Here is a 17,922-nt window from a genome sequence, read left to right as displayed (position 1 = left end):
GGAAGAGTTAAATGTTGGAGAGGTGGAAGTCACACTCCTGGAGAGGTGGTAGCTGATGCATGCTGTGCTGCTGCAGAGGCTAATCACAGGAATGGGGGAAACAGAGAGAAGCCCTAGAAGCACATTAGGGAATGAGAAAGGCCACAGTGTGGGGAGTCAGCATCTTAAATTACTAACATTGTTGTGAGACACCAGAAAGGGCTGGGAAAATGTCCCAGGATGTAGTGAAAATCTCCAATTACAAAGCAAAACATGAAGAAATAGAAGACACCTAAGTGATGGATGAAGCCTTGAGTACTCTAGAGATAAATGTTTCAGCAGTTACAGTTAACAACCTAGTTGCCCTGATAGGTGGGTTTGTCTTGTATCACGGGGGAAAGAAGAACAGCAGCTGGACAAGCAGCAGCCAGATGTAGCGACAGAATCATCATCAGTTTCAGTAAGGGTTTTTCAAACAAATGCTTAAGCAACAAAATAAATGTAGGAACCAGAGCAGAAGTAATGTTTAAGGAAGATGGCATAGGTAGGCATTAGAAGATATTCATACCTGTCTGATAACCAAGCTTAACTACTGTATTGTAGCATTGCTTACAGTTATCCTTATATTCTGCATGATCTTATGGAAGGTGGTAAACCTTTTCTTTAAAGGAAAGACAAGAAGAGGGTAAAAATCTATGCCTAAGTATAACAACCTTGACTTAAGCTGCAGTGTAAATGCTGCCTGGTTATCATAAAGAAGAGGCAGAGATGCAGAAATGAAAGTGATTGAGGAGATTGAAAGATGGTCCTCCTCCAGTTAGGAGTGGAGGTGCCTGTGGGGGACACAGCAGCAGCTCTGACCTCACCATCCTTGTTTGTGCTTTTCCTGGTCCCTGCCTGTGCTCTCTGCCTAAATGCTGCTTCCCCTGCTATGTAACATGGGTATTTCTAGGGCTGTGTCTAATCCCATTCACATACTCTCCCCCCAGGTCATTTCCACCCAGGGAATCCCAGCCATTCCTAAAGGTGTCTCTCCAAAATCCATAGCAAGGAGTAGAGATGTGTATGGATAAGAACAGGAGATACTCTTATTATGTGAGGAAGGAAGCCTCTGCAACTGCTCTTTGTACCAGTGTCCAGAGTCATTCCTCAGCCACCCTAATGCTAATATTTGCACTCCTTCTATGGAGATAAACATTACAGATGTATTGGCTGCACAGAGGCACAGCACAAAATATGCTCCCTGCTGGCAGGAAGCACTTTTGTTCCATGTGGCAATTCCCGAGACTACCCCCACACTGCCCTGTTTTTCTACTCTTGCTAATAGTCTGCTTGCTGTAGCAATCATTAGAGCCTTCTCAGGTCTGGTAGCCCACTTCTTTACTTAATAGCTGATGTCATGACATCCAGACCATTCCTCTCTCCCTGTTCCTGGAAGCCCTTGTTTTCCTGGCTTGTTTTGGGTGTGCTAGGTCCCCGCTTGTCAGAGTTTCTGTTTCCTTTTGGATGGACTTTAGTACATTCCACTATGGGGGGAAGAAAAGGGGGAGCCCAGCCTTCGTGCTGCTTCTTCCTCCTCCATTTAGCTGGGAATTATAAGGTATTGGGAAGAATGCACTGCCAATGGCACTGCTAACTAACCTAACTTGGAGGAAAATTTAAATTCCAAATGGGCTGTGAAAGGCATCCTTTCTGCTCACTGTCATGGGCAAGGGAGAAGGAAGAACACTGAAACTGTGTGTTGTGGTACCAAAATAGCTGGGGCTGAGCTTGCTGATAACTTCAGGAAGGAAAGACAACTGAGCACTAGGGAGAATCAGGGGGGCTTGCAGCTAAAAAGAGAAGGACTGGGAATGGCTAAGGTGGTCTCAAAGTCTTCCTGCGTTTGAGGCTGCTAGAGTACAGCCTTTGAGAAGTCAGTGGCAGGGGCCTGAACCAGCATGGTGGGGAGGCAGTGATGGTGCCAAGGGCTGCATGGGAGCAAAACCAGGGAAAAGGAGCAAGCTCTCTGGCTGGGATGGCTGTGAGCTGGCAGAGGTACCTTTCTCTGGCCCAAGTTCTCCCTGTGCCCTAGGTCAAACTTGTCCTCTTGCTACTCATGCCATCTTCCTAGATATGAAATAGGAAGTTAAGTAAGGAAACAAAGATGCTCTGACAGGAGGGAGAGATGCCAAGAGAGGAGGGATAAGAGTCCCACTGTCCCTGACACACCACGACCTGGAGTCCTGTTTCTTCATTCTGGTTCAATATTAACCCAGCGGGGCTGTGACTCTGCTTATTCTGCTTCCTTTGCAATTCCCCTGCAGCCAGGGCTGTACAGCATGGCGCAGACCAAAACCATCATACTGAGGGGCCTGCTCTTCTCCAGCCTTCTGCACCTCACCTTGAGCCATGCTGGAGGTAAGACTCAAGGGCAGAAGTACCAGTAGATGACAGGAGGAAGACGGGGATAGTTCTTTCCAGGGGCAACACAGGTGGCAAGTTTTCTTCCTCAAGTCAGGAGGACAAGCTAAAAGCTTGAAGCTGGGAGCAAAAGGGTGCTGAGGACCGAGTGAACATAGGAGGATGCAGCTGCATCTGTCAGCTGGTGACAGCAACTCTACATTTTATGGGTCACATGGGAAATGGCAGGGAGGGGACTGTGGCTTAGTCCAGGATCAAGTCTAACATAACCATGGGGCTTTTGGGGATAGAGTTTCTCAGCTGACCTAGGTGACTTCAATTTTCTATTGCCTCCCCAGCTGTCCCTTATCAAAACTTTAGGTCATACAAAAAATGCCACCTTCCTGCCCACTGCTCCTTTTGTTAGAGCTTCTGTCTTTTCTTTAAATGAGGTTAAGTCCTCTCAGACCTGCTACGGAGTAGGGGAAGACCTGTCTCCAGGTCTCAAATCAGGGGCTCTGAACATGAAATGGAACCAAGCTGTGGTTATCACAGTGGTCTGAGGCTTGCAAGACAGAAATACAGTGGCTGGGGCCAGAGAAGGCAGCAGGCTCAAAGCAAACAAGCCTCTATCTAACTGCAAAGGAGCAGACAAGCTTTGCTGAGGAAGTAGTGTTCCTGTCACTTCTGTTCCTTATAAGTGATGGGAGCTGTGACGGGATGAATTCCAGAGAGTCTGCTCTGATCATGAAGCGTAGACCTGACAGAGCTTCTCCTCTCTGTATGGTGCGCTGGGGGAGGCTGGGCTGTGGGATCACATCAGCTGCCTGCGGTTTTTGGAAACTGCAAGGGGAGACAAAGGTGCCCTCTGGCTGTGAGCAGCCCTTTGACTGGCAGTGTTCTGACCTGATAGTTTTCCTGGAAAAGGGGCAGGCATTGTCACTGCTCAAGCGCCACCGACGTGCCAACAAGGGATTTCTAGAAGAGATGCTCAGGGGAAACCTGGAGCGAGAGTGCCTGGAGGAGACATGCAGTTATGAGGAGGCTTTCGAAGCCCTTGAATCCACCGATCAGACGGTACGTACCAGGAAACATTCCCCCGGCCAGCCTCTGTAGGAGACACCAGCAGGTTGCCCACACAGTCAGGGGCCAGGGTTGTAATACTCAATTCTGTGAACCAAAGATGAGGCTGATGAATGCAAACCCCATGGCAAGCGCAGGCTTCCTTAGGGAGCTTCCCTCCTTGAGACACTGCAGGGACTACACCTGAAAGCTCAGGTTCTTTTCTCTCCCTCTTGATGCATGAAGTGACAAGGTGCCATTAGTCCTGAGTAGCATCTTCCACTAGCTCAGCATGGTACCACACATCCCAGACACTCACAGAAGCACTGACATAGTAGTCAAAACACTGAGTGCAGATTCCTCAGACTCCCTTGAGCTGAAGCTTTTGCACACCTTGTCCTTTTTTCCGGTTTCCAGACTCACTTTGCCAAATTCATGTTGCATCCTTTTCGGATTTGCTCCTAGCCCCAAGGCTGGTGTCCTTGCAGAATTTCACACCCAAAAAACCAACAGATAAACAGTAAGGAGCCAGCAAGACACTACCTCTTTGGAGTACTTCAAAAGCAATCAGCCTCAGGCTGCGTGGCAGAGATGAGCAATACCTACATGCGATCTGTGGCCTTAGAAATTCCGGTTCAGCTGCTTGGACTTCTGCACTGTAGCCCACTGCACTGCTTGCTCTGCAGCTTGCTGAAGGTTGTAAACATCTTTGGTCTCTTTAGAAACAACAGTCTTGGTTCCTGAGTCTTTTTTATAGGAATGTGGTTTTCCTATAAAAAATGGTATCATGTTTTTTGCTTTGACTCCATAGTAATTGGTATAAACAGAGCTAGGTTAGTCTTTTCTTTTGTTGTGATGGGACGTTCTCTTACTGCCTTGAATAGCAGTAGCCAAGAAAGGTTTGATGTTCTGTGTTCCTAATTTTTTTTTTTTTTTTCAGGATATATTTTGGTCAAAATACCAAGGTAAGTTTTTTGATTCTTGCAGGTACTGTTATTCCTTAGGATGCACTGTCTCATCCTGGAGAGATGGCTCCTTCTTTTAAGAGCACGCTTTCCAGGCCTAAGCACTTGTGTTTTGTCTCTAGATGATAAAGTAGTTCAAATGATGATGCTTATTTGGATTGCTTTCATATAATGTGTCTCTTTCTTCTTATTTTGCTAGTATGTCAGGGCCTGGGAAAGTCCAGGACAGTTCTGGATGCTTGTCTAGAAGGTATGAACTTCATGCTGACCTCAATCTCCTTGATACAGTGAGTGCCAGGAACTTGCTTCCTGCAGAGATTTTACAGAAAAAAATTAAACCGATGTTAGAGAAGCCATCTAATTTTAAAGAAAAATACCAGGGGAGGAATTTAAAATTATTTCTTACTCTTTATTTCCCCAGTAATAATTTCAACAAACAATCTAGTTTGTGCACTAAAATAGCATGGGGTAAATATCCTTATCCTTGCAACACAGTCAGGTGTGAGCAGCCTCTAAGAAAGGCTCTGAGCCAAAGCAAAGCCAAGAGCCCTCAGGGATAGCTCCCTCTGATGAAGCAGAGAAAGCTTAGGCTGTGTGCTCTTCTCACAGGAAGAGGATGCCTCTGCTATTGCAGGCTCATGCACCCAGCAAAAGTTAAAGGGATATGTGAGATGGTACTTCTGACCTTGAAAAATGCAACATCCAGTTCCACTGAGTGGCTTACACTGTGTTGGGATTTTGACAGGTAACTGCGCTCTTGGGCTGGGCCAGAACTATCGAGGAACAATTAGCCAAACCAAGTCTGGGATTGAATGTCAAGTGTGGACAAGCAAATATCCACATATTCCTAAGTAAGTTCATCTCCTGCATACCCCTTTAAGAGTTATTTGGGGTGTCCTTCCTTCCTAGCCTAACCAGCTTTGTCTCTCATAGATTTAATGCCACCATTTATCCCAACCTCATTGAGAACTACTGCAGGAACCCAGACAACAACTCAGAAGGCCCATGGTGCTACACCCGAGACCCAACGATAGAACGGGAGGCGTGTCCCATCCCCGTGTGTGGTATGCCCTGCACTCCAGAGAGCCCTTCACTCATAGCCAAACACTGCACTGAGACTGATACTAAAGCAGTCAAGGAGAGGGTTAAGGAGGGGAATGCTTATATGAACAGAGGTCAGTAGGAGTAGAGAAGCTGCATCTTAAAGGGTAAAGGAGCTGAGGAATAAAAGTCACCGAGTTGCCCATACATAAGGAGCTGTTTTCGCTAGATTATGCTAATCTAGATCTAAATTAAAACCAGTGTCAGCAGTACACTGGAATGTACTACAGTATTTTCTAGTCAGTCACCCCAAAATCCTGGCCCAGTTGTCTCTAATTTGTGACAGCCATGAGTCATAATGTTTTTTGGTCTGAATTCCTACCTTTAGGACAAAAGAACTACAGTTTGTGCTTGACTGCCTGCCCTAACATTCTCTCCTGTGGTGTGCAGTTTAATTGTCACAATCTCAAGTAAAGAGAAGATGCCCTTCTCTCATCATTGAGCTGAACATGGAGGATCATCCCCCTACACTTACACATTCCTGTTTCTCCCTAGTACAGAGCCATCTCCCCTGGGGCTTGGCCTCTGTCTCAGAAGAACTGGTAAAGGAGAGAACCTTCTCACACAGCAGAAGTTTCACTTTCAAAAACAGACTAGAAGCAACAACTCAATAGCAAAAGCTAGAGGTCAGCAACCATTTTGACATGGGGTTATTTTGAAATTTCAAAAGCCATTACTATTGCTCTGGTTTGCAGAATCTAACAAACTGAAAAGAAATACTGCTCTGAGGCCATCAGGCATCTGTGCTCTGTTCACCAGTTAATTTCTGACCTGCAGTATCTTACAGTTAGATTTCCTGTGTGCATGGATATAGCAGGATTAGAAAAGCCTTGGTTTTGTGCACAGTTCTTTTATAATCATGTTGACATGACTCAAAAAACAAAAGCCCCACCAATAAAGGTGAATGCTACTTGCCCAATGGCTGTTGTGCACCAGAGTAAATAGTGAAATGGGGTCTCTCTTCACGTGGGGACTCCCCCTGGGCACAAGGAGAAGGCAACCTTGAGGCCAAGCCAAAAGAGATTGTTGGGTACCCACTCCTTCAGGAAATGCTGCTTAAAACTTGCAGTCATTAGGACACTTGCAAGAAAAAGTGTGAAAAGTCTTGCAGGGGAATTTTTCACTTATCATTAGATTTAGGAACATTGGCAAAAGTTAAATTTGCCATTTTAGTAGAATACCACAGTAAAAGTCTCCCCCAAATATGGCCTAGTGAAGCATTTTAGAATAAGGTGTTGAAGGAGCTAATACAGCAGAATTATGATGCCTGAAACACCTACCCATCCCTTGAGCTGGTTCTAAAAGATGCCCCAGAAGGAAACACAATATTGTTCCTCATATCTTAGTGACAAAGAGGAGTGCGATGAATCGTGCCAGTCTCACTTCACATACTGCTGAACCATCTCTGACACTGCAATATTTTAGAGGGCCACCACATGCACAGAAACACACTAGGAGTTCCTAAACATAATGGGAGGCCCCATGGAACTCTAGGCTTTAGTAAAGGGGCTCTGGTGCTATTTGCTAATAGCACTTCTGAGTACACAGCTGTGGCTTAAATCACAGCTCTCTGTCTTTCCAGGTGAAGATAGAACAACAGTTCCATTCACTCCACGGACCATAGAACCTGCACCAATGGAGCCCTGTGAACCAGAGAAAGGCATGCTTTACACAGGGACTCTCTCAGTCACTGTGTCTGGAGCTAAGTGTCTGCCATGGAACTCTGAGAAAGCCAAAGAGCTGCTCCATGGAAAACTAATTGACCCAGAAGTGGAGCTGCAGGAGAATTACTGTCGGAATCCAGACAGAGATGACGAGGGTGCCTGGTGTGCCACAGATGAATCACCCTACTTTGACTACTGTGATCTGCATTACTGCGGTGAGAAGTCTGCTTAGGTTTGGGTAGGCACATATTGGAAGCAGTGGCAAATAACAGTAGAATGAAATGCTTGGCCTGGGAGGAATAGAGAAGGATGCACGTGCACCACGCACACCGGAGTCATGTTTGTCCATATATCACATGTACGAACCTGCCTTACGTGCATAGCATTGTTACCTCTCTCAGGTGTTCTCCCTGAAAACTCACACTGGTGGACAAGGCATATTAAAAAGAGCACTGGTGTTTTAAAACATCATTCCTTCATCAGACCCACTGTATGGGGAAAGGAACATTTACATTGCTGATAACTATGGCAACTACACCTAAACATTTTGCCTTGTTTGTCTTTCCATCTCTCAGACAGCTCGCTAGAGGATGAGAACCAAGAGTCTGAGGGAATATCGGGACGCTCTACAATTCCTAAAGAGTTCAAACCCTTCTTTGATGAAAAAACTTTTGGTTCAGGTGAAGCAGGTGAGCAAAAACTCTAGGTACAGCATGTTTGCAGAAGGGCTATAGCTTCTTCCCATTCCCTGTTCCTCAGAAACATCAGCTAGCCAAAAGCTGTTAAAAGAAGGGGAAGATACTTAAATTCCTTGAAGAACTCTCAAAAGTCAATATCCAGTTCCAATCATGGAGCTAGTAAGCACTTCCTTTCTGAGATCTTCCAGCTTCACTTGCTGACTGCAGACAACAGTTCTCCAGTGATTCAGGTACAGAAGCAAAGCCAGATTGCTTATTTTTTCAGATTGTGGCACTCGTCCTTTATTTGAGAAGAAAAAGATAACAGACAAAAGTGAGAGGGAGCTGTTGGATTCCTACACAGGAAGAATTGTCAGTGGGGATGATGCAGAAGTTGGAAGCTCCCCCTGGTAAGTATTGTCTTTGCATAGTCTTTGGCAATTGTGTTTTCCTTCTCTTCAGCTTATGCAGGTAGAAATAAAAGGGCTTTCCTATTTTAGGCAATATGCAAAAATTACAAATTCTAATCAAAGCTTCTCCAAGTGGTTGACAGAGCAGTACTAAAATAGCTGGAAAGAAACTCACCGCTTGAATCAAGTATGCAACCACCAGAGAAAGTAAGTGTGTTGCTGTGTTTCATCTTCATGTCTTCCTCTTTTTCCAGCTTTGCTGGAACAAAAAGGATGAGAAACTTCACGTAAAAGAAAGGGGGTAAATAAATGGCCTGCTACATAGGATATACATTCCCAGGGAAGACTTGCTACAGAGCTACTCACTCTGTTTTGTCAGTATAGAGCAATGCTGTTTTCTGCTCACTGCCCAATCTGCACTTTTTGCAAGACACCACGACCCATTTAGGCCTTCTAAGGGCTTCCTTCCTCCTCATCTCTCAGGCAGGTGATGCTCTACAAAAAGTCTCCTCAGGAGCTGCTGTGTGGTGCCAGCCTCATCAGTGACAGCTGGATCCTGACTGCTGCTCATTGTCTTTTTTATCCACCCTGGGACAAGAACCTAAGTACAAGTGACATATTGGTGCGGATTGGCAAGCACGTAAGAGCAAAGTAAGAGTCTGAATCAAGTGAGAAGGAACTAGACTTCCTCTTGAAGTAATGAGATACTTTGGAGTTGGGCTGTCATTCAGTATCCACAGAAGTATTATAACTAATGTTACATGCCTCTCAATAAGGGTCTAATGGGGCTGTCTTTTGCTGCTTTTGTTGATCCTGAAGGTTGAAGCGAAAGGGAGCAAGGAAGCCTGGGAAATCTAAAAGGGTGCTCCTATGTAAAGACAGCATTGTCTCAGAGGGTACAAAGCTGAGAGTATCATAAACTCCAAAAGACTCTCAGCTGCTACTGTACAGCAAGTTCTTTCCTTCATAACTATTTCAGATATGAAAAGAATAAAGAGAAGATTGCTCTGTTGGATAAAATCATCATCCATCCCAAGTACAACTGGAAAGAGAACATGGACCGAGATATTGCACTCATGCACTTAAAGAGACCCATCAGCTTCAGTGACTACATCCATCCTGTCTGTCTGCCTACCAAAGAGGTCGTGCAGAGGTGAGAAGAGAGAGAGAAAAACAAAACTTCTCAAGGCTATTGGCAGTAAGAGTGCCAGGCAGAAGAAAGCTGTTACAATACATTTAATTATACTTGTGCTTCCTTCCACAGGCTGATGCTGGCAGGTTACAAAGGGAGGGTAACTGGTTGGGGAAACTTGAAAGAAACATGGGCCACTAGCCCCTCCAACTTGCCCACAGTTCTGCAACAAGTCAATGTACCTATTGTAGATCAAAGTACCTGCAAGGCATCCACCAAAGTTAAAGTCACTGACAACATGTTCTGTGCAGGTAAGTAACACTGGAGTCACAGGCACAACTTACCACAGAAGTCAAGGGCTCTGAGCTCCTGGTGTGACTCCTGCAGCTAGGTTACTTTCTGATAAATTTGCAAATGCCCTCCACAAAGAATAACTTTGCCATGATAAGAAATTTCTCAGCTCTCAGAAACTGTGAAAGCTGGAGAACTTAAAGCTAGGAATAAAGTTTGCAACACCAACCTGTGTCAGGCATTAGTCTAATGGTACTATGCAGCAGCAGCAACTGTGGGAGAGCTAAGCACAAATAAAATTATCTTTTCACCAGTACAGAGAGCAGTTGAGCGACTTCCTAAATTAAAGGCTACACACCTATTATCCTATCTACTAGCTTGTCTCAATCTTTTGGAGCCCATTCATACTTATGGTCACAAATTTTGAAGGCTCCTACCTTCCTAAATCTCTTCTAGCATCATACCCTTTTTGAGTGAGAAGGGAAGTAGACACAGAATTCAAGTTACCAAGTTACTATGGATTTATGTACCAGTTTAATAGTTTCTGATATATTCTTCATTTGTGCAGACTTTATCAGTTCCTACAAGCAAGCCTTGAGATTTTTGACTAAATTTGTGCTGCTTGCATCTAAACACATGCGACTGCTTGAGTTAAGATGGAAGCCAACTACACAAGTGTGCTGAAAATACAGAGCTCTTCTGGATTCTCTTTCTAAACAACATTCTATGAAATAGCTGGCATGCAGACATTCAGAAAAAATGGAGACATGGGTGATGGGAACGTGCAGAGATACTATCCAGTTTATCAGGAATGAATGAAATCCTCTTCCTCTTCATAGTGATACTTTAGAAAGACAGCTAGGGAGAGGAAAAGCAGAACTTACAATGACAGGAAAGTAAAAGGGGGGATAGCAGTGAATCTCTATAGTAAATAGAAGAAGAGGGAAGTCAGATTGTTACAAATAAGGTTCTAAGACAAGACAAGTTCTAAGACAAGACAAGCACAGTAGCTCAAGCTACAGCTGTTGTACAGTGTCAGTGCAACTGACACTAACACAAATTCTGATGAAAAAACAGGAATGAGAGCAGAGGGTAGATTCAAGAATGCTGCAAAGACAGATGCAAAGTTAGAATTTTTACATATATGAAAAACAGAAGTCCAAGTTGACAGAATCAGCAATCTCATGGGTCCCAAAACATTTATGCCGTTTATCCCAAAACCTTAAAGAAAACATGGCCAACACCAGCCACTCCCCCTACGGTCAAATATCCGCTTTTCTTGCCTGTAGGTTACAGTCCTGATGCGCTAAAGAGAGGAGATGCCTGTGAAGGGGACAGTGGGGGACCTTTTGTAATGAAGGTATGTTCAGCAAGTTCAAGCTTATAAGACGTATGAAAATAGGTTTGTTCTGTGCTGAAATTCATAGTCAAAAAAAAGCAGCAGAGTCAAGCCACTGCTGAGTGGTTGAAGCAAACCCAGCTCATGCCCAAAGTGAGCAATGGAGACCAATCCTGCAGTCATCCAGGCCCATTTCTTACTGAGCTCTCAGCATATTGGGAGATCACCTGCAGGATGCATGAGTGATGGCTAATTCTTAACTAGAGATTTAGGAGTAGAGACAAAATTACTCCAACAAACTCTGTTGGAGATGCCAGTCTGAATTCCAAAGTAGCATCCATCATTAAACACACTGGGGCACATCCAAGGTTTAGATCTGAGAGGGCAACCAAGCTGCTAAACAATCCAGAACACAAGTCTCATGAGGTGTGGCTGAGGGGACTGGGCTTGTTTAGTCTGAAGGAAGCTCAGGGGGAGACCTCCTGAAAGGAGGTTGTAGCTAGTTGGCACTCAGCCTCTTCCTCCTGTCAAACAAAGGACAAGAGAAAATGGCCTCAAGCTGAGCCAAGGGAGGTTCAAGTTGGACATCAGGAGGAATTTCTTCACTGAAAGAGTGCATTTAGTGCAGTGGTATAGTTAACACGGTAGTGTTTGGTCAAAGGTTGGACTTGATCTTAGAAGTCTTTTCCAATCTTAATGATTCTCTGATTCAATCAAGGTATTTTTCTCCTTCTATCAATCTAATTTTTTGTTTACTTTAGAACCCAGATGACAACCGCTGGTATCAAGTGGGAATAGTTTCATGGGGAGAAGGCTGTGACCGAGATGGCAAATATGGATTTTACACCCATGTATTCCGCCTGAAAAAGTGGATACGAAAAGTCATCGAAAATCAAGGGCGATAGATGAAGCATTTACCTTGCCTGGTCTCAGTTTTGTTACAATGCTCCACTTTAAAACATAAGCATAGAAGATAGTGAAGTAAGACAAGTTATATCCTTACAACTTGACAAAAGGAAGGTCTTATCCCTTGAAAATAAAAGCTCTGAAACCCATCTTCTTCCTTTTATTCATGCCGAGTTTAGGTGCAGTTGTACTAAGTCATGACAGTAGCCAGGAGTGCCACGGCACTAGCAATACTGCTAATTACCTGTTGTGCTTCAAATCCCCTCCCTTCCATCAGCTATAATCAACAGGTTTCAGACCCCACACAATGGCCTTGTCAGTCACAGCAAGCAAGATTATGCCCTCATGCCCTCTCCCTTTCCTCCCTTCAAGACAACTAACATTCTGTTCTAGTTTTTGACTCATATATGTACCAGAGATAACCACCCTACAGTACCTGTAGCATTCCACAAAACACCAATGTCAAAAGGAAAGCAATTAGAAGCCGTTTTGATCAGAAAACATTGTTTACACTACAACAGCCAGCAATAAATACCAGCACCACTGTGTGCAATTCATCCTACAAAGGAATAGTGGCTTGAATAGATTAAGCAGCATTTCCAGTAAGTTCCTACACAGCAGGTGGTGCCAGGTCCTCATTGTGTATTTTCCACCTGCACAGCAAGATTCTGAAGGAAGCAATTCATGTAGTCATTGTCAAAGCCTGCAGTGAAAACATCCTGCACTATACCTGTTTGCTTGTGTTATAAAGGCTGTTTAGGGATCTCTCCAAAAACAAGCTTCAGTCTTTCATAAACTCCTCTTTAGTAGGAATTTGTTGACCACTGAGGACCCAGAAGTACAGCAGTAAACAGAAATTATGACCAGCCAATTTTCTACTAAGACAATCATGCCTTTTTTTCCCAAATAAAGCACAAAAACCAACCTCTCAATGAAATATGAAGAAAAAAAACCTCAACAGCTCAAGTTTCATGACTGTTTAAAGTCATTGATAACCACATACATTGAACACTGAAAATGTTTAGCCCTTCTAATGTTTAAATTTTAAGCCTCACCCCTTCACTACTATCAAATCTGTGACAAAAGAAGGGAACCAGGACCATACAGTTTCTGGAGAAAGTCACTGTTCATATTGACTTGTTACAAACAATACAGAAGAATCATTTTTAAAATTCAGTTTAATGTTATTTAAATATTGTCTGGGCTAAAGATTAGGCTTTATTAATTTATGTGCACAAGTTTTAGTTCAGAACTCCCAGGATATTGAGTCCAACCAAACACTACAAAGACACAGGGCAAAAACTCATTAATAAAAACAATTATATCTTTTGCTACTCAATTATTCCTGTATTTCACTTCTGAGTCAGCTTCAAATTTAAAATAGTTTATGCAGGTTTGCAGGCATTGCTGTTTTACATCCTGAGCTAATTAACAAATAGTTCTTCAGAATGTCTGCTGAATATGGTAAAGGAACATATGGATTAATTAAAATGTCACTAAGTTTCAGAGAGCAGCTAGTAACTGAGAGGTAGTGGCAGTAACTCTAGTGTATCTCTAGCCAACACAAACTATTCACAAACTGCCCCAGTTTAAGTGCACAAAACCACAGCACTCACCAACAAGGGCCAAACCTCCACTTGTAACAGAGCTCTGTTCCACAAGTGCACGCCCATTTCAGGTTATGAGAGGAGACTATGACTACTAAATCAAGGCAGTGGAGCAATGAATGGCATCATATCAGTTAACACAGGATGGAGAATGCTCGTGATCACCTGCTATCACAGTGTGCAAACTCACCATAAGCACCAAGCAGCATTATGTCAACTGCAACCCCAGCCTAGGGGTCCTGTGAAAGGAAGATTTCAGACATTTGCAGAAGCTCTGGCATAGATCTGTAGTACAAGTACTAATTTAAAGTCACGTTTTTACTGTAATCAGGCAAGACAGTTTCAGCAATGGCTCTTAGGCAGAGACTGCTGATCCACATAGCAAACAACAAAAGCAGCAGTTACATGGAAGAGATTAAAAATCTAGAGTAGAAGTGTGTTATTTTAAGCCTGCCTGTCCAACCATTCAATAACTCTGTTCTAGCTATGGAACAGATGTGCAATTCATGCTACACAACCAGTTTTCACAGAGAAGTGCAGCAGTAAGGTGAAAACACATGACCTCCCTAGAAATGAAAGGGCTAGAAAGGATACGCAGTATGTCTGTCTTAAATCTTCATTATTTGGAGTGTCTGAAAAAGGCTCTTCACTCATTAAAAAAAAAAAAAAAAAAAAAAAGAAGTGGCTACAACTTTTGCAGACTAGTTCTGTTAGGTGTCTTAGTTAAAAAATGGTAACATCTGATGTTTAAGAGCAAAAAGAATGTAGTGAAGGAGGTTTACCTGCATGAGGAACACTGCTTAACCAGATGAGTTTAGGATAAATGAGTCCACTGACCATACACCACTGCTACTCTATTCCATATCATCAGCAGCAGGCTCCCTCAAAGAAAGCTCCCTCAGCTGGGACCACACAATCTGAGTAAAGGCATCACAGGGACTAGATAATTCAAAATAAACATTTCAGCAAACTAAATATTTTCAAGTTACAGAAACATTCCAAAACAAAACAAAAAAACCCACAACTATATAAAAAAATGTACTGCTGCTCATACAAGAGTGCAAAGTCTCAAGACTGCACCCACAGACAGTGTATTTCCACTCATCTTCCTTACAGTGTATCCAAACTCCAAGGTTCACATCAGCTCAGTTCAGTTTCTAGATGCCCAGTCACTAACATTCAGAAATAGAGAGTGACCTCTAACCAGCAGTTGCTGCTGTTCCTATAGAGGCTGGTATAGTTAATGCAAACTTTATTTACAAAAGACACTTAAATTAGTTACTTCATGCCATGTGTCCATACAGAATCAACAGTTCAAGGATTACATGGAGAAGAATTCACAAAATTAAAAGTGAAATCACTAAAGGTTTTCTAAGAGTTAAGAACTAGGAAAAGATTTTAAAGACAACTTTACAAATAAAAACCCCAAGTCATGAGAAACTAGTCTGAGCAAGAGGATGGTTGTTTACAGGTCTGTACACTAAAACTAATACACAGACAGCCTTCTATTGTCAAAGAGATGCTCATTGAGAAGCAGATTATGTACAAATACTTGTGCCACAATAACTCAACCCCCCAAAATCCACTGTATTATACATAAACCAGTTTGTATACATTAGGCCTAAATGAGGCCATTTAACTATGAAGACTTCTAGTTTAGTAAACTAAAGCTGAAGACAGCCCCAAGCAACAGCGATACCGTCTCTTTGCATCTCTATTTGCGACTGCTTTTTATTCTCTCCAATCTTTTTTTCAAGTCATCAATATTGGCTGCTGCAGAAGAGGGTGAAGCCAGGGTAGTTCCAATGCCAGAGGAATGAGTCTGATTGGAGTCCAGGTCCAGATGCTGGTACTGCTCCCGAGACTCACGCAGCTGAGAGAGCTTACTGTGAAGCATATCTGTAGAGGATGCAACTGTAGGGAGTGTTGGTTTAGAGAGCAGAGACGTCAGAGGGGGTCTGTCTTCCTGCTATGAGGGAGAAAAGTGAAGTGTTAAGACATATAGTGGTAAAGGCCATATAAAATGTACAAATCATAATCAACGGCTTTTTATCTCTACAAGCAATAAAAACAGAGGAAAGGGAAAGAGCACTACAAGACAAGTGGATCTGGAGTAATAAAGTCAGTTGCTGTCAAAGTCAGAACCATGCAAAGCTAATTACTATGCTCAATCATCCGAGTAGTTAATGTTTAATTTTATGTCAACAGGGACACAAAGAAACTAGTCTTTCAAGATCAAAAACTTTCCTGCAGATCAGAGTTTTACTGAGACAGACTGCCAGAGTCTTGAACAGCCTAAATTCTAACACAAGAGAAAAATCCCTGCCTATGTGCAACATCAGCAGACAATGAATTTTCTGGAAGAATGAGAAGAGGAAACTGGCAAGACTGAACCTGTCAAAGACTTAAAGTGTCAATTCACTGTTCTTTTACCAATGGATAGTTCCATCTGAGTTACTTACCTTGTTACTATGATCTAGGAAACATTTCCCCTCCTCAGAGCTCTAAGCTGATACTCAAATTTGTGTCAAAAGGTTAAAACAGTGATGCATCTGGATGACTATTCCTAGAGTGAACATCACTTCACACCGAATTCAAATTTCAGGAATTGGCACTAGATTCCTAACACACTAATCATTGAACTGTAAGGAATTTTGGTCCACAGATTTCCAGTACTAAGCTCATTCAGCATTCCTGCACCTCAGTATCCATACACCCAAAATATATAAAATTTAGTTTTATCAGCTCTCATGATTGTTTTAGAGAAGAAAGTCTAGAATTTCCACATCCTTCATCTCTGAGGTGTTAACTTTTAGAGAACAGTTATTTTTTGAACCTTTCTGAGACTCAACTTCCCAGCATGGAAAGACAATAAGCTACAGGCCTGTAGAAACAACCTGCACACAACACCAGCAATGCAGACAGAGCAGATTGAAATGCAAGCCTACTTGGCCAAGCAATGAGATTAAAGCAATTTATACTAGGCATAGTGACATGCAGTGAGTAGCCAGGACATGAATTATAAATGAAAGATCATAAATTCTGATTGGAATCTGCCTTCTGGCATTTGAATTCATAAGGAAAAAAAAAAAAAGAAAAAAAAGAAAAAAGGTAAATGCAAATCAAGTGCCTCTCCAGGGGATTTACAAGTGTTGTGAAGTACAATACCTTTGCATTGTCGAGGCCACAACGCTGCCTCAGGATTTTTAATCTTTCCAAGTAAACTGAAGGCCCCACTTCCTCCCCATTTGTGTTTCCTATAGATGAAGATACAGTGTGGGTAGACGCAGGAACACATGTTCCTTCCATCTGAGAAGAAATTCCTGGAAGATGAGGGGAAGGATGGAGGAGAGTTAAAAAATTTAAAATGTCAAAAAAGCATAAACCTCTTGGGCAATTCCTTGAAATAAGATGAAATGGATGAAGAATTAATCAACCTATTATTTGCTAGTTATTTGCATTTGCTAGTATAGATATATCTGGCCTTTCATTTCCTTGCAAAAATGACAACTGAAAACCAAGAAAAAAAAAGAAGAAATTTAAGGAATGGCTGCAGAGCAGCTTTAGAAGAGCCAAAGCCAACAGCTGAAGAGAACAGCACAGGGAGAGGAAGATACTGATGTGCATCAGCAGTGACCATAATGTATAGCAGGAGAATTGAGCAATTGGCAAGGTGAGAAATACTTGGAGTTGACTTTTTCTAGTTAAGTCGTACTTTTGGGCTTACCACTGATTCTAATCCCTTTTTACCTCTCATTTGAACAACTTGAAGCTTTTTATTCCAACACAGTTTCAAACAGTGATTTCTGGAATGCACATAACAAGGTTTTTAAAGCTTCCCTACCATGAGACTAGAAAAGGAATTGACATTATGAAAAAAAACTTTTCCATTATTAAAAGAACTGAAAATTCTTTCTTAAGACTTAGCATGGACAAGGATTTGTTTTCACTAATTTACTACAAGGATGTTTAAAATAGATAAAAGAAGAATTAAGGTTAAGCATTTATATCTTACTCTAAATAAAGCACTGTTGCAATATGGAACAGCATAATTTATTATATCAGACAAAGTTAGGGAAGAAAAAAAAAGACAACGGTGGCACGTAAATTTGGTTTTGAAAACTGCTGAACTAGTATTTCTCAGTTGTACAGACTTTCACAATGCAAGGTAGAATTTTCTGTCCTATATAGGTGGACACATTTATGAAGTTCTGAAAGAACCTCATATCATCCATCTTCCTAAAGGAATCTACAATACAGGGATAGGAGAAGGGGCAGTAGTAGAAAAAGGCTCAAGTTTCACAGGACACTATGAAAAGAGCAAGAAATAAAGGTTACAGGTAGTTTTGCTAGACTGTGTATCAGCTTTTACTGTCAGCTAATAGTTTGTCACATTCCTTCCCTAAT

The 17,922-nt window shown here is 42.4% G+C and overlaps 2 protein-coding genes across 6 annotated transcripts in view; one reads left to right on the top strand and one right to left on the bottom strand.

The window, feature by feature from the left end:
- Window positions 1-2,293: 2,293 nt before the first annotated feature.
- Window positions 2,294-11,978, top strand: F2 (coagulation factor II, thrombin). Its single transcript, XM_059849401.1, has 14 exons — window positions 2,294-2,379; window positions 3,275-3,438; window positions 4,364-4,388; window positions 4,588-4,638; window positions 5,134-5,239; window positions 5,322-5,452; window positions 7,072-7,368; window positions 7,729-7,842; window positions 8,117-8,240; window positions 8,724-8,891; window positions 9,220-9,393; window positions 9,505-9,683; window positions 10,953-11,023; window positions 11,764-11,978. The coding sequence occupies exons 1-14, from the start codon at window positions 2,301-2,303 to the stop codon at window positions 11,905-11,907; spliced, it is 1,827 nt and encodes a 608-aa protein (XP_059705384.1). The 5' UTR covers window positions 2,294-2,300; the 3' UTR covers window positions 11,908-11,978.
- A 1,090-nt stretch (window positions 11,979-13,068) lies between these two features.
- The window catches only part of CKAP5 (cytoskeleton associated protein 5), a 53,743-nt gene continuing 48,889 nt past the window's right edge, over window positions 13,069-17,922 (bottom strand). For 4 of the 5 annotated variants that reach the window (XM_059849376.1, XM_059849380.1, XM_059849377.1 and 1 more), the window contains 2 exons: window positions 16,684-16,838; window positions 13,069-15,484 (listed from right to left, as the gene is read on the bottom strand). In XM_059849376.1, coding sequence (XP_059705359.1) covers window positions 15,230-15,484; window positions 16,684-16,838 — 410 coding nt within the window. In that variant the 3' untranslated portion in view covers window positions 13,069-15,229. The remainder of the gene's footprint in view (window positions 15,485-16,683; window positions 16,839-17,922) is intronic. The other variant, XM_059849379.1, reaches the window with a different exon arrangement.

Source organism: Haemorhous mexicanus, chromosome 6, assembly GCF_027477595.1.
Source record: "Haemorhous mexicanus isolate bHaeMex1 chromosome 6, bHaeMex1.pri, whole genome shotgun sequence".
Lineage (NCBI taxonomy): Eukaryota > Metazoa > Chordata > Aves > Passeriformes > Fringillidae > Haemorhous > Haemorhous mexicanus.
The sequence above is the reverse complement of the archived record's forward strand: the minus strand, read 5'-3'. Positions and strand labels throughout refer to the sequence as shown.

Bases quoted from the DNA above. Each gene is read 5' to 3' on its own strand.
- F2 (XM_059849401.1), top strand. From the start codon at position 2,301: ATGGCGCAGACCAAAACCATCATACTGAGGGGCCTGCTCTTCTCCAGC. The intron at 5,240-5,321 runs GTAAGTTCATCT...TGTCTCTCATAG, and splicing joins AAATATCCACATATTCCTAA to ATTTAATGCCACCATTTATC. The intron at 7,843-8,116 runs GTGAGCAAAAAC...TTATTTTTTCAG, and splicing joins TTTTGGTTCAGGTGAAGCAG to ATTGTGGCACTCGTCCTTTA.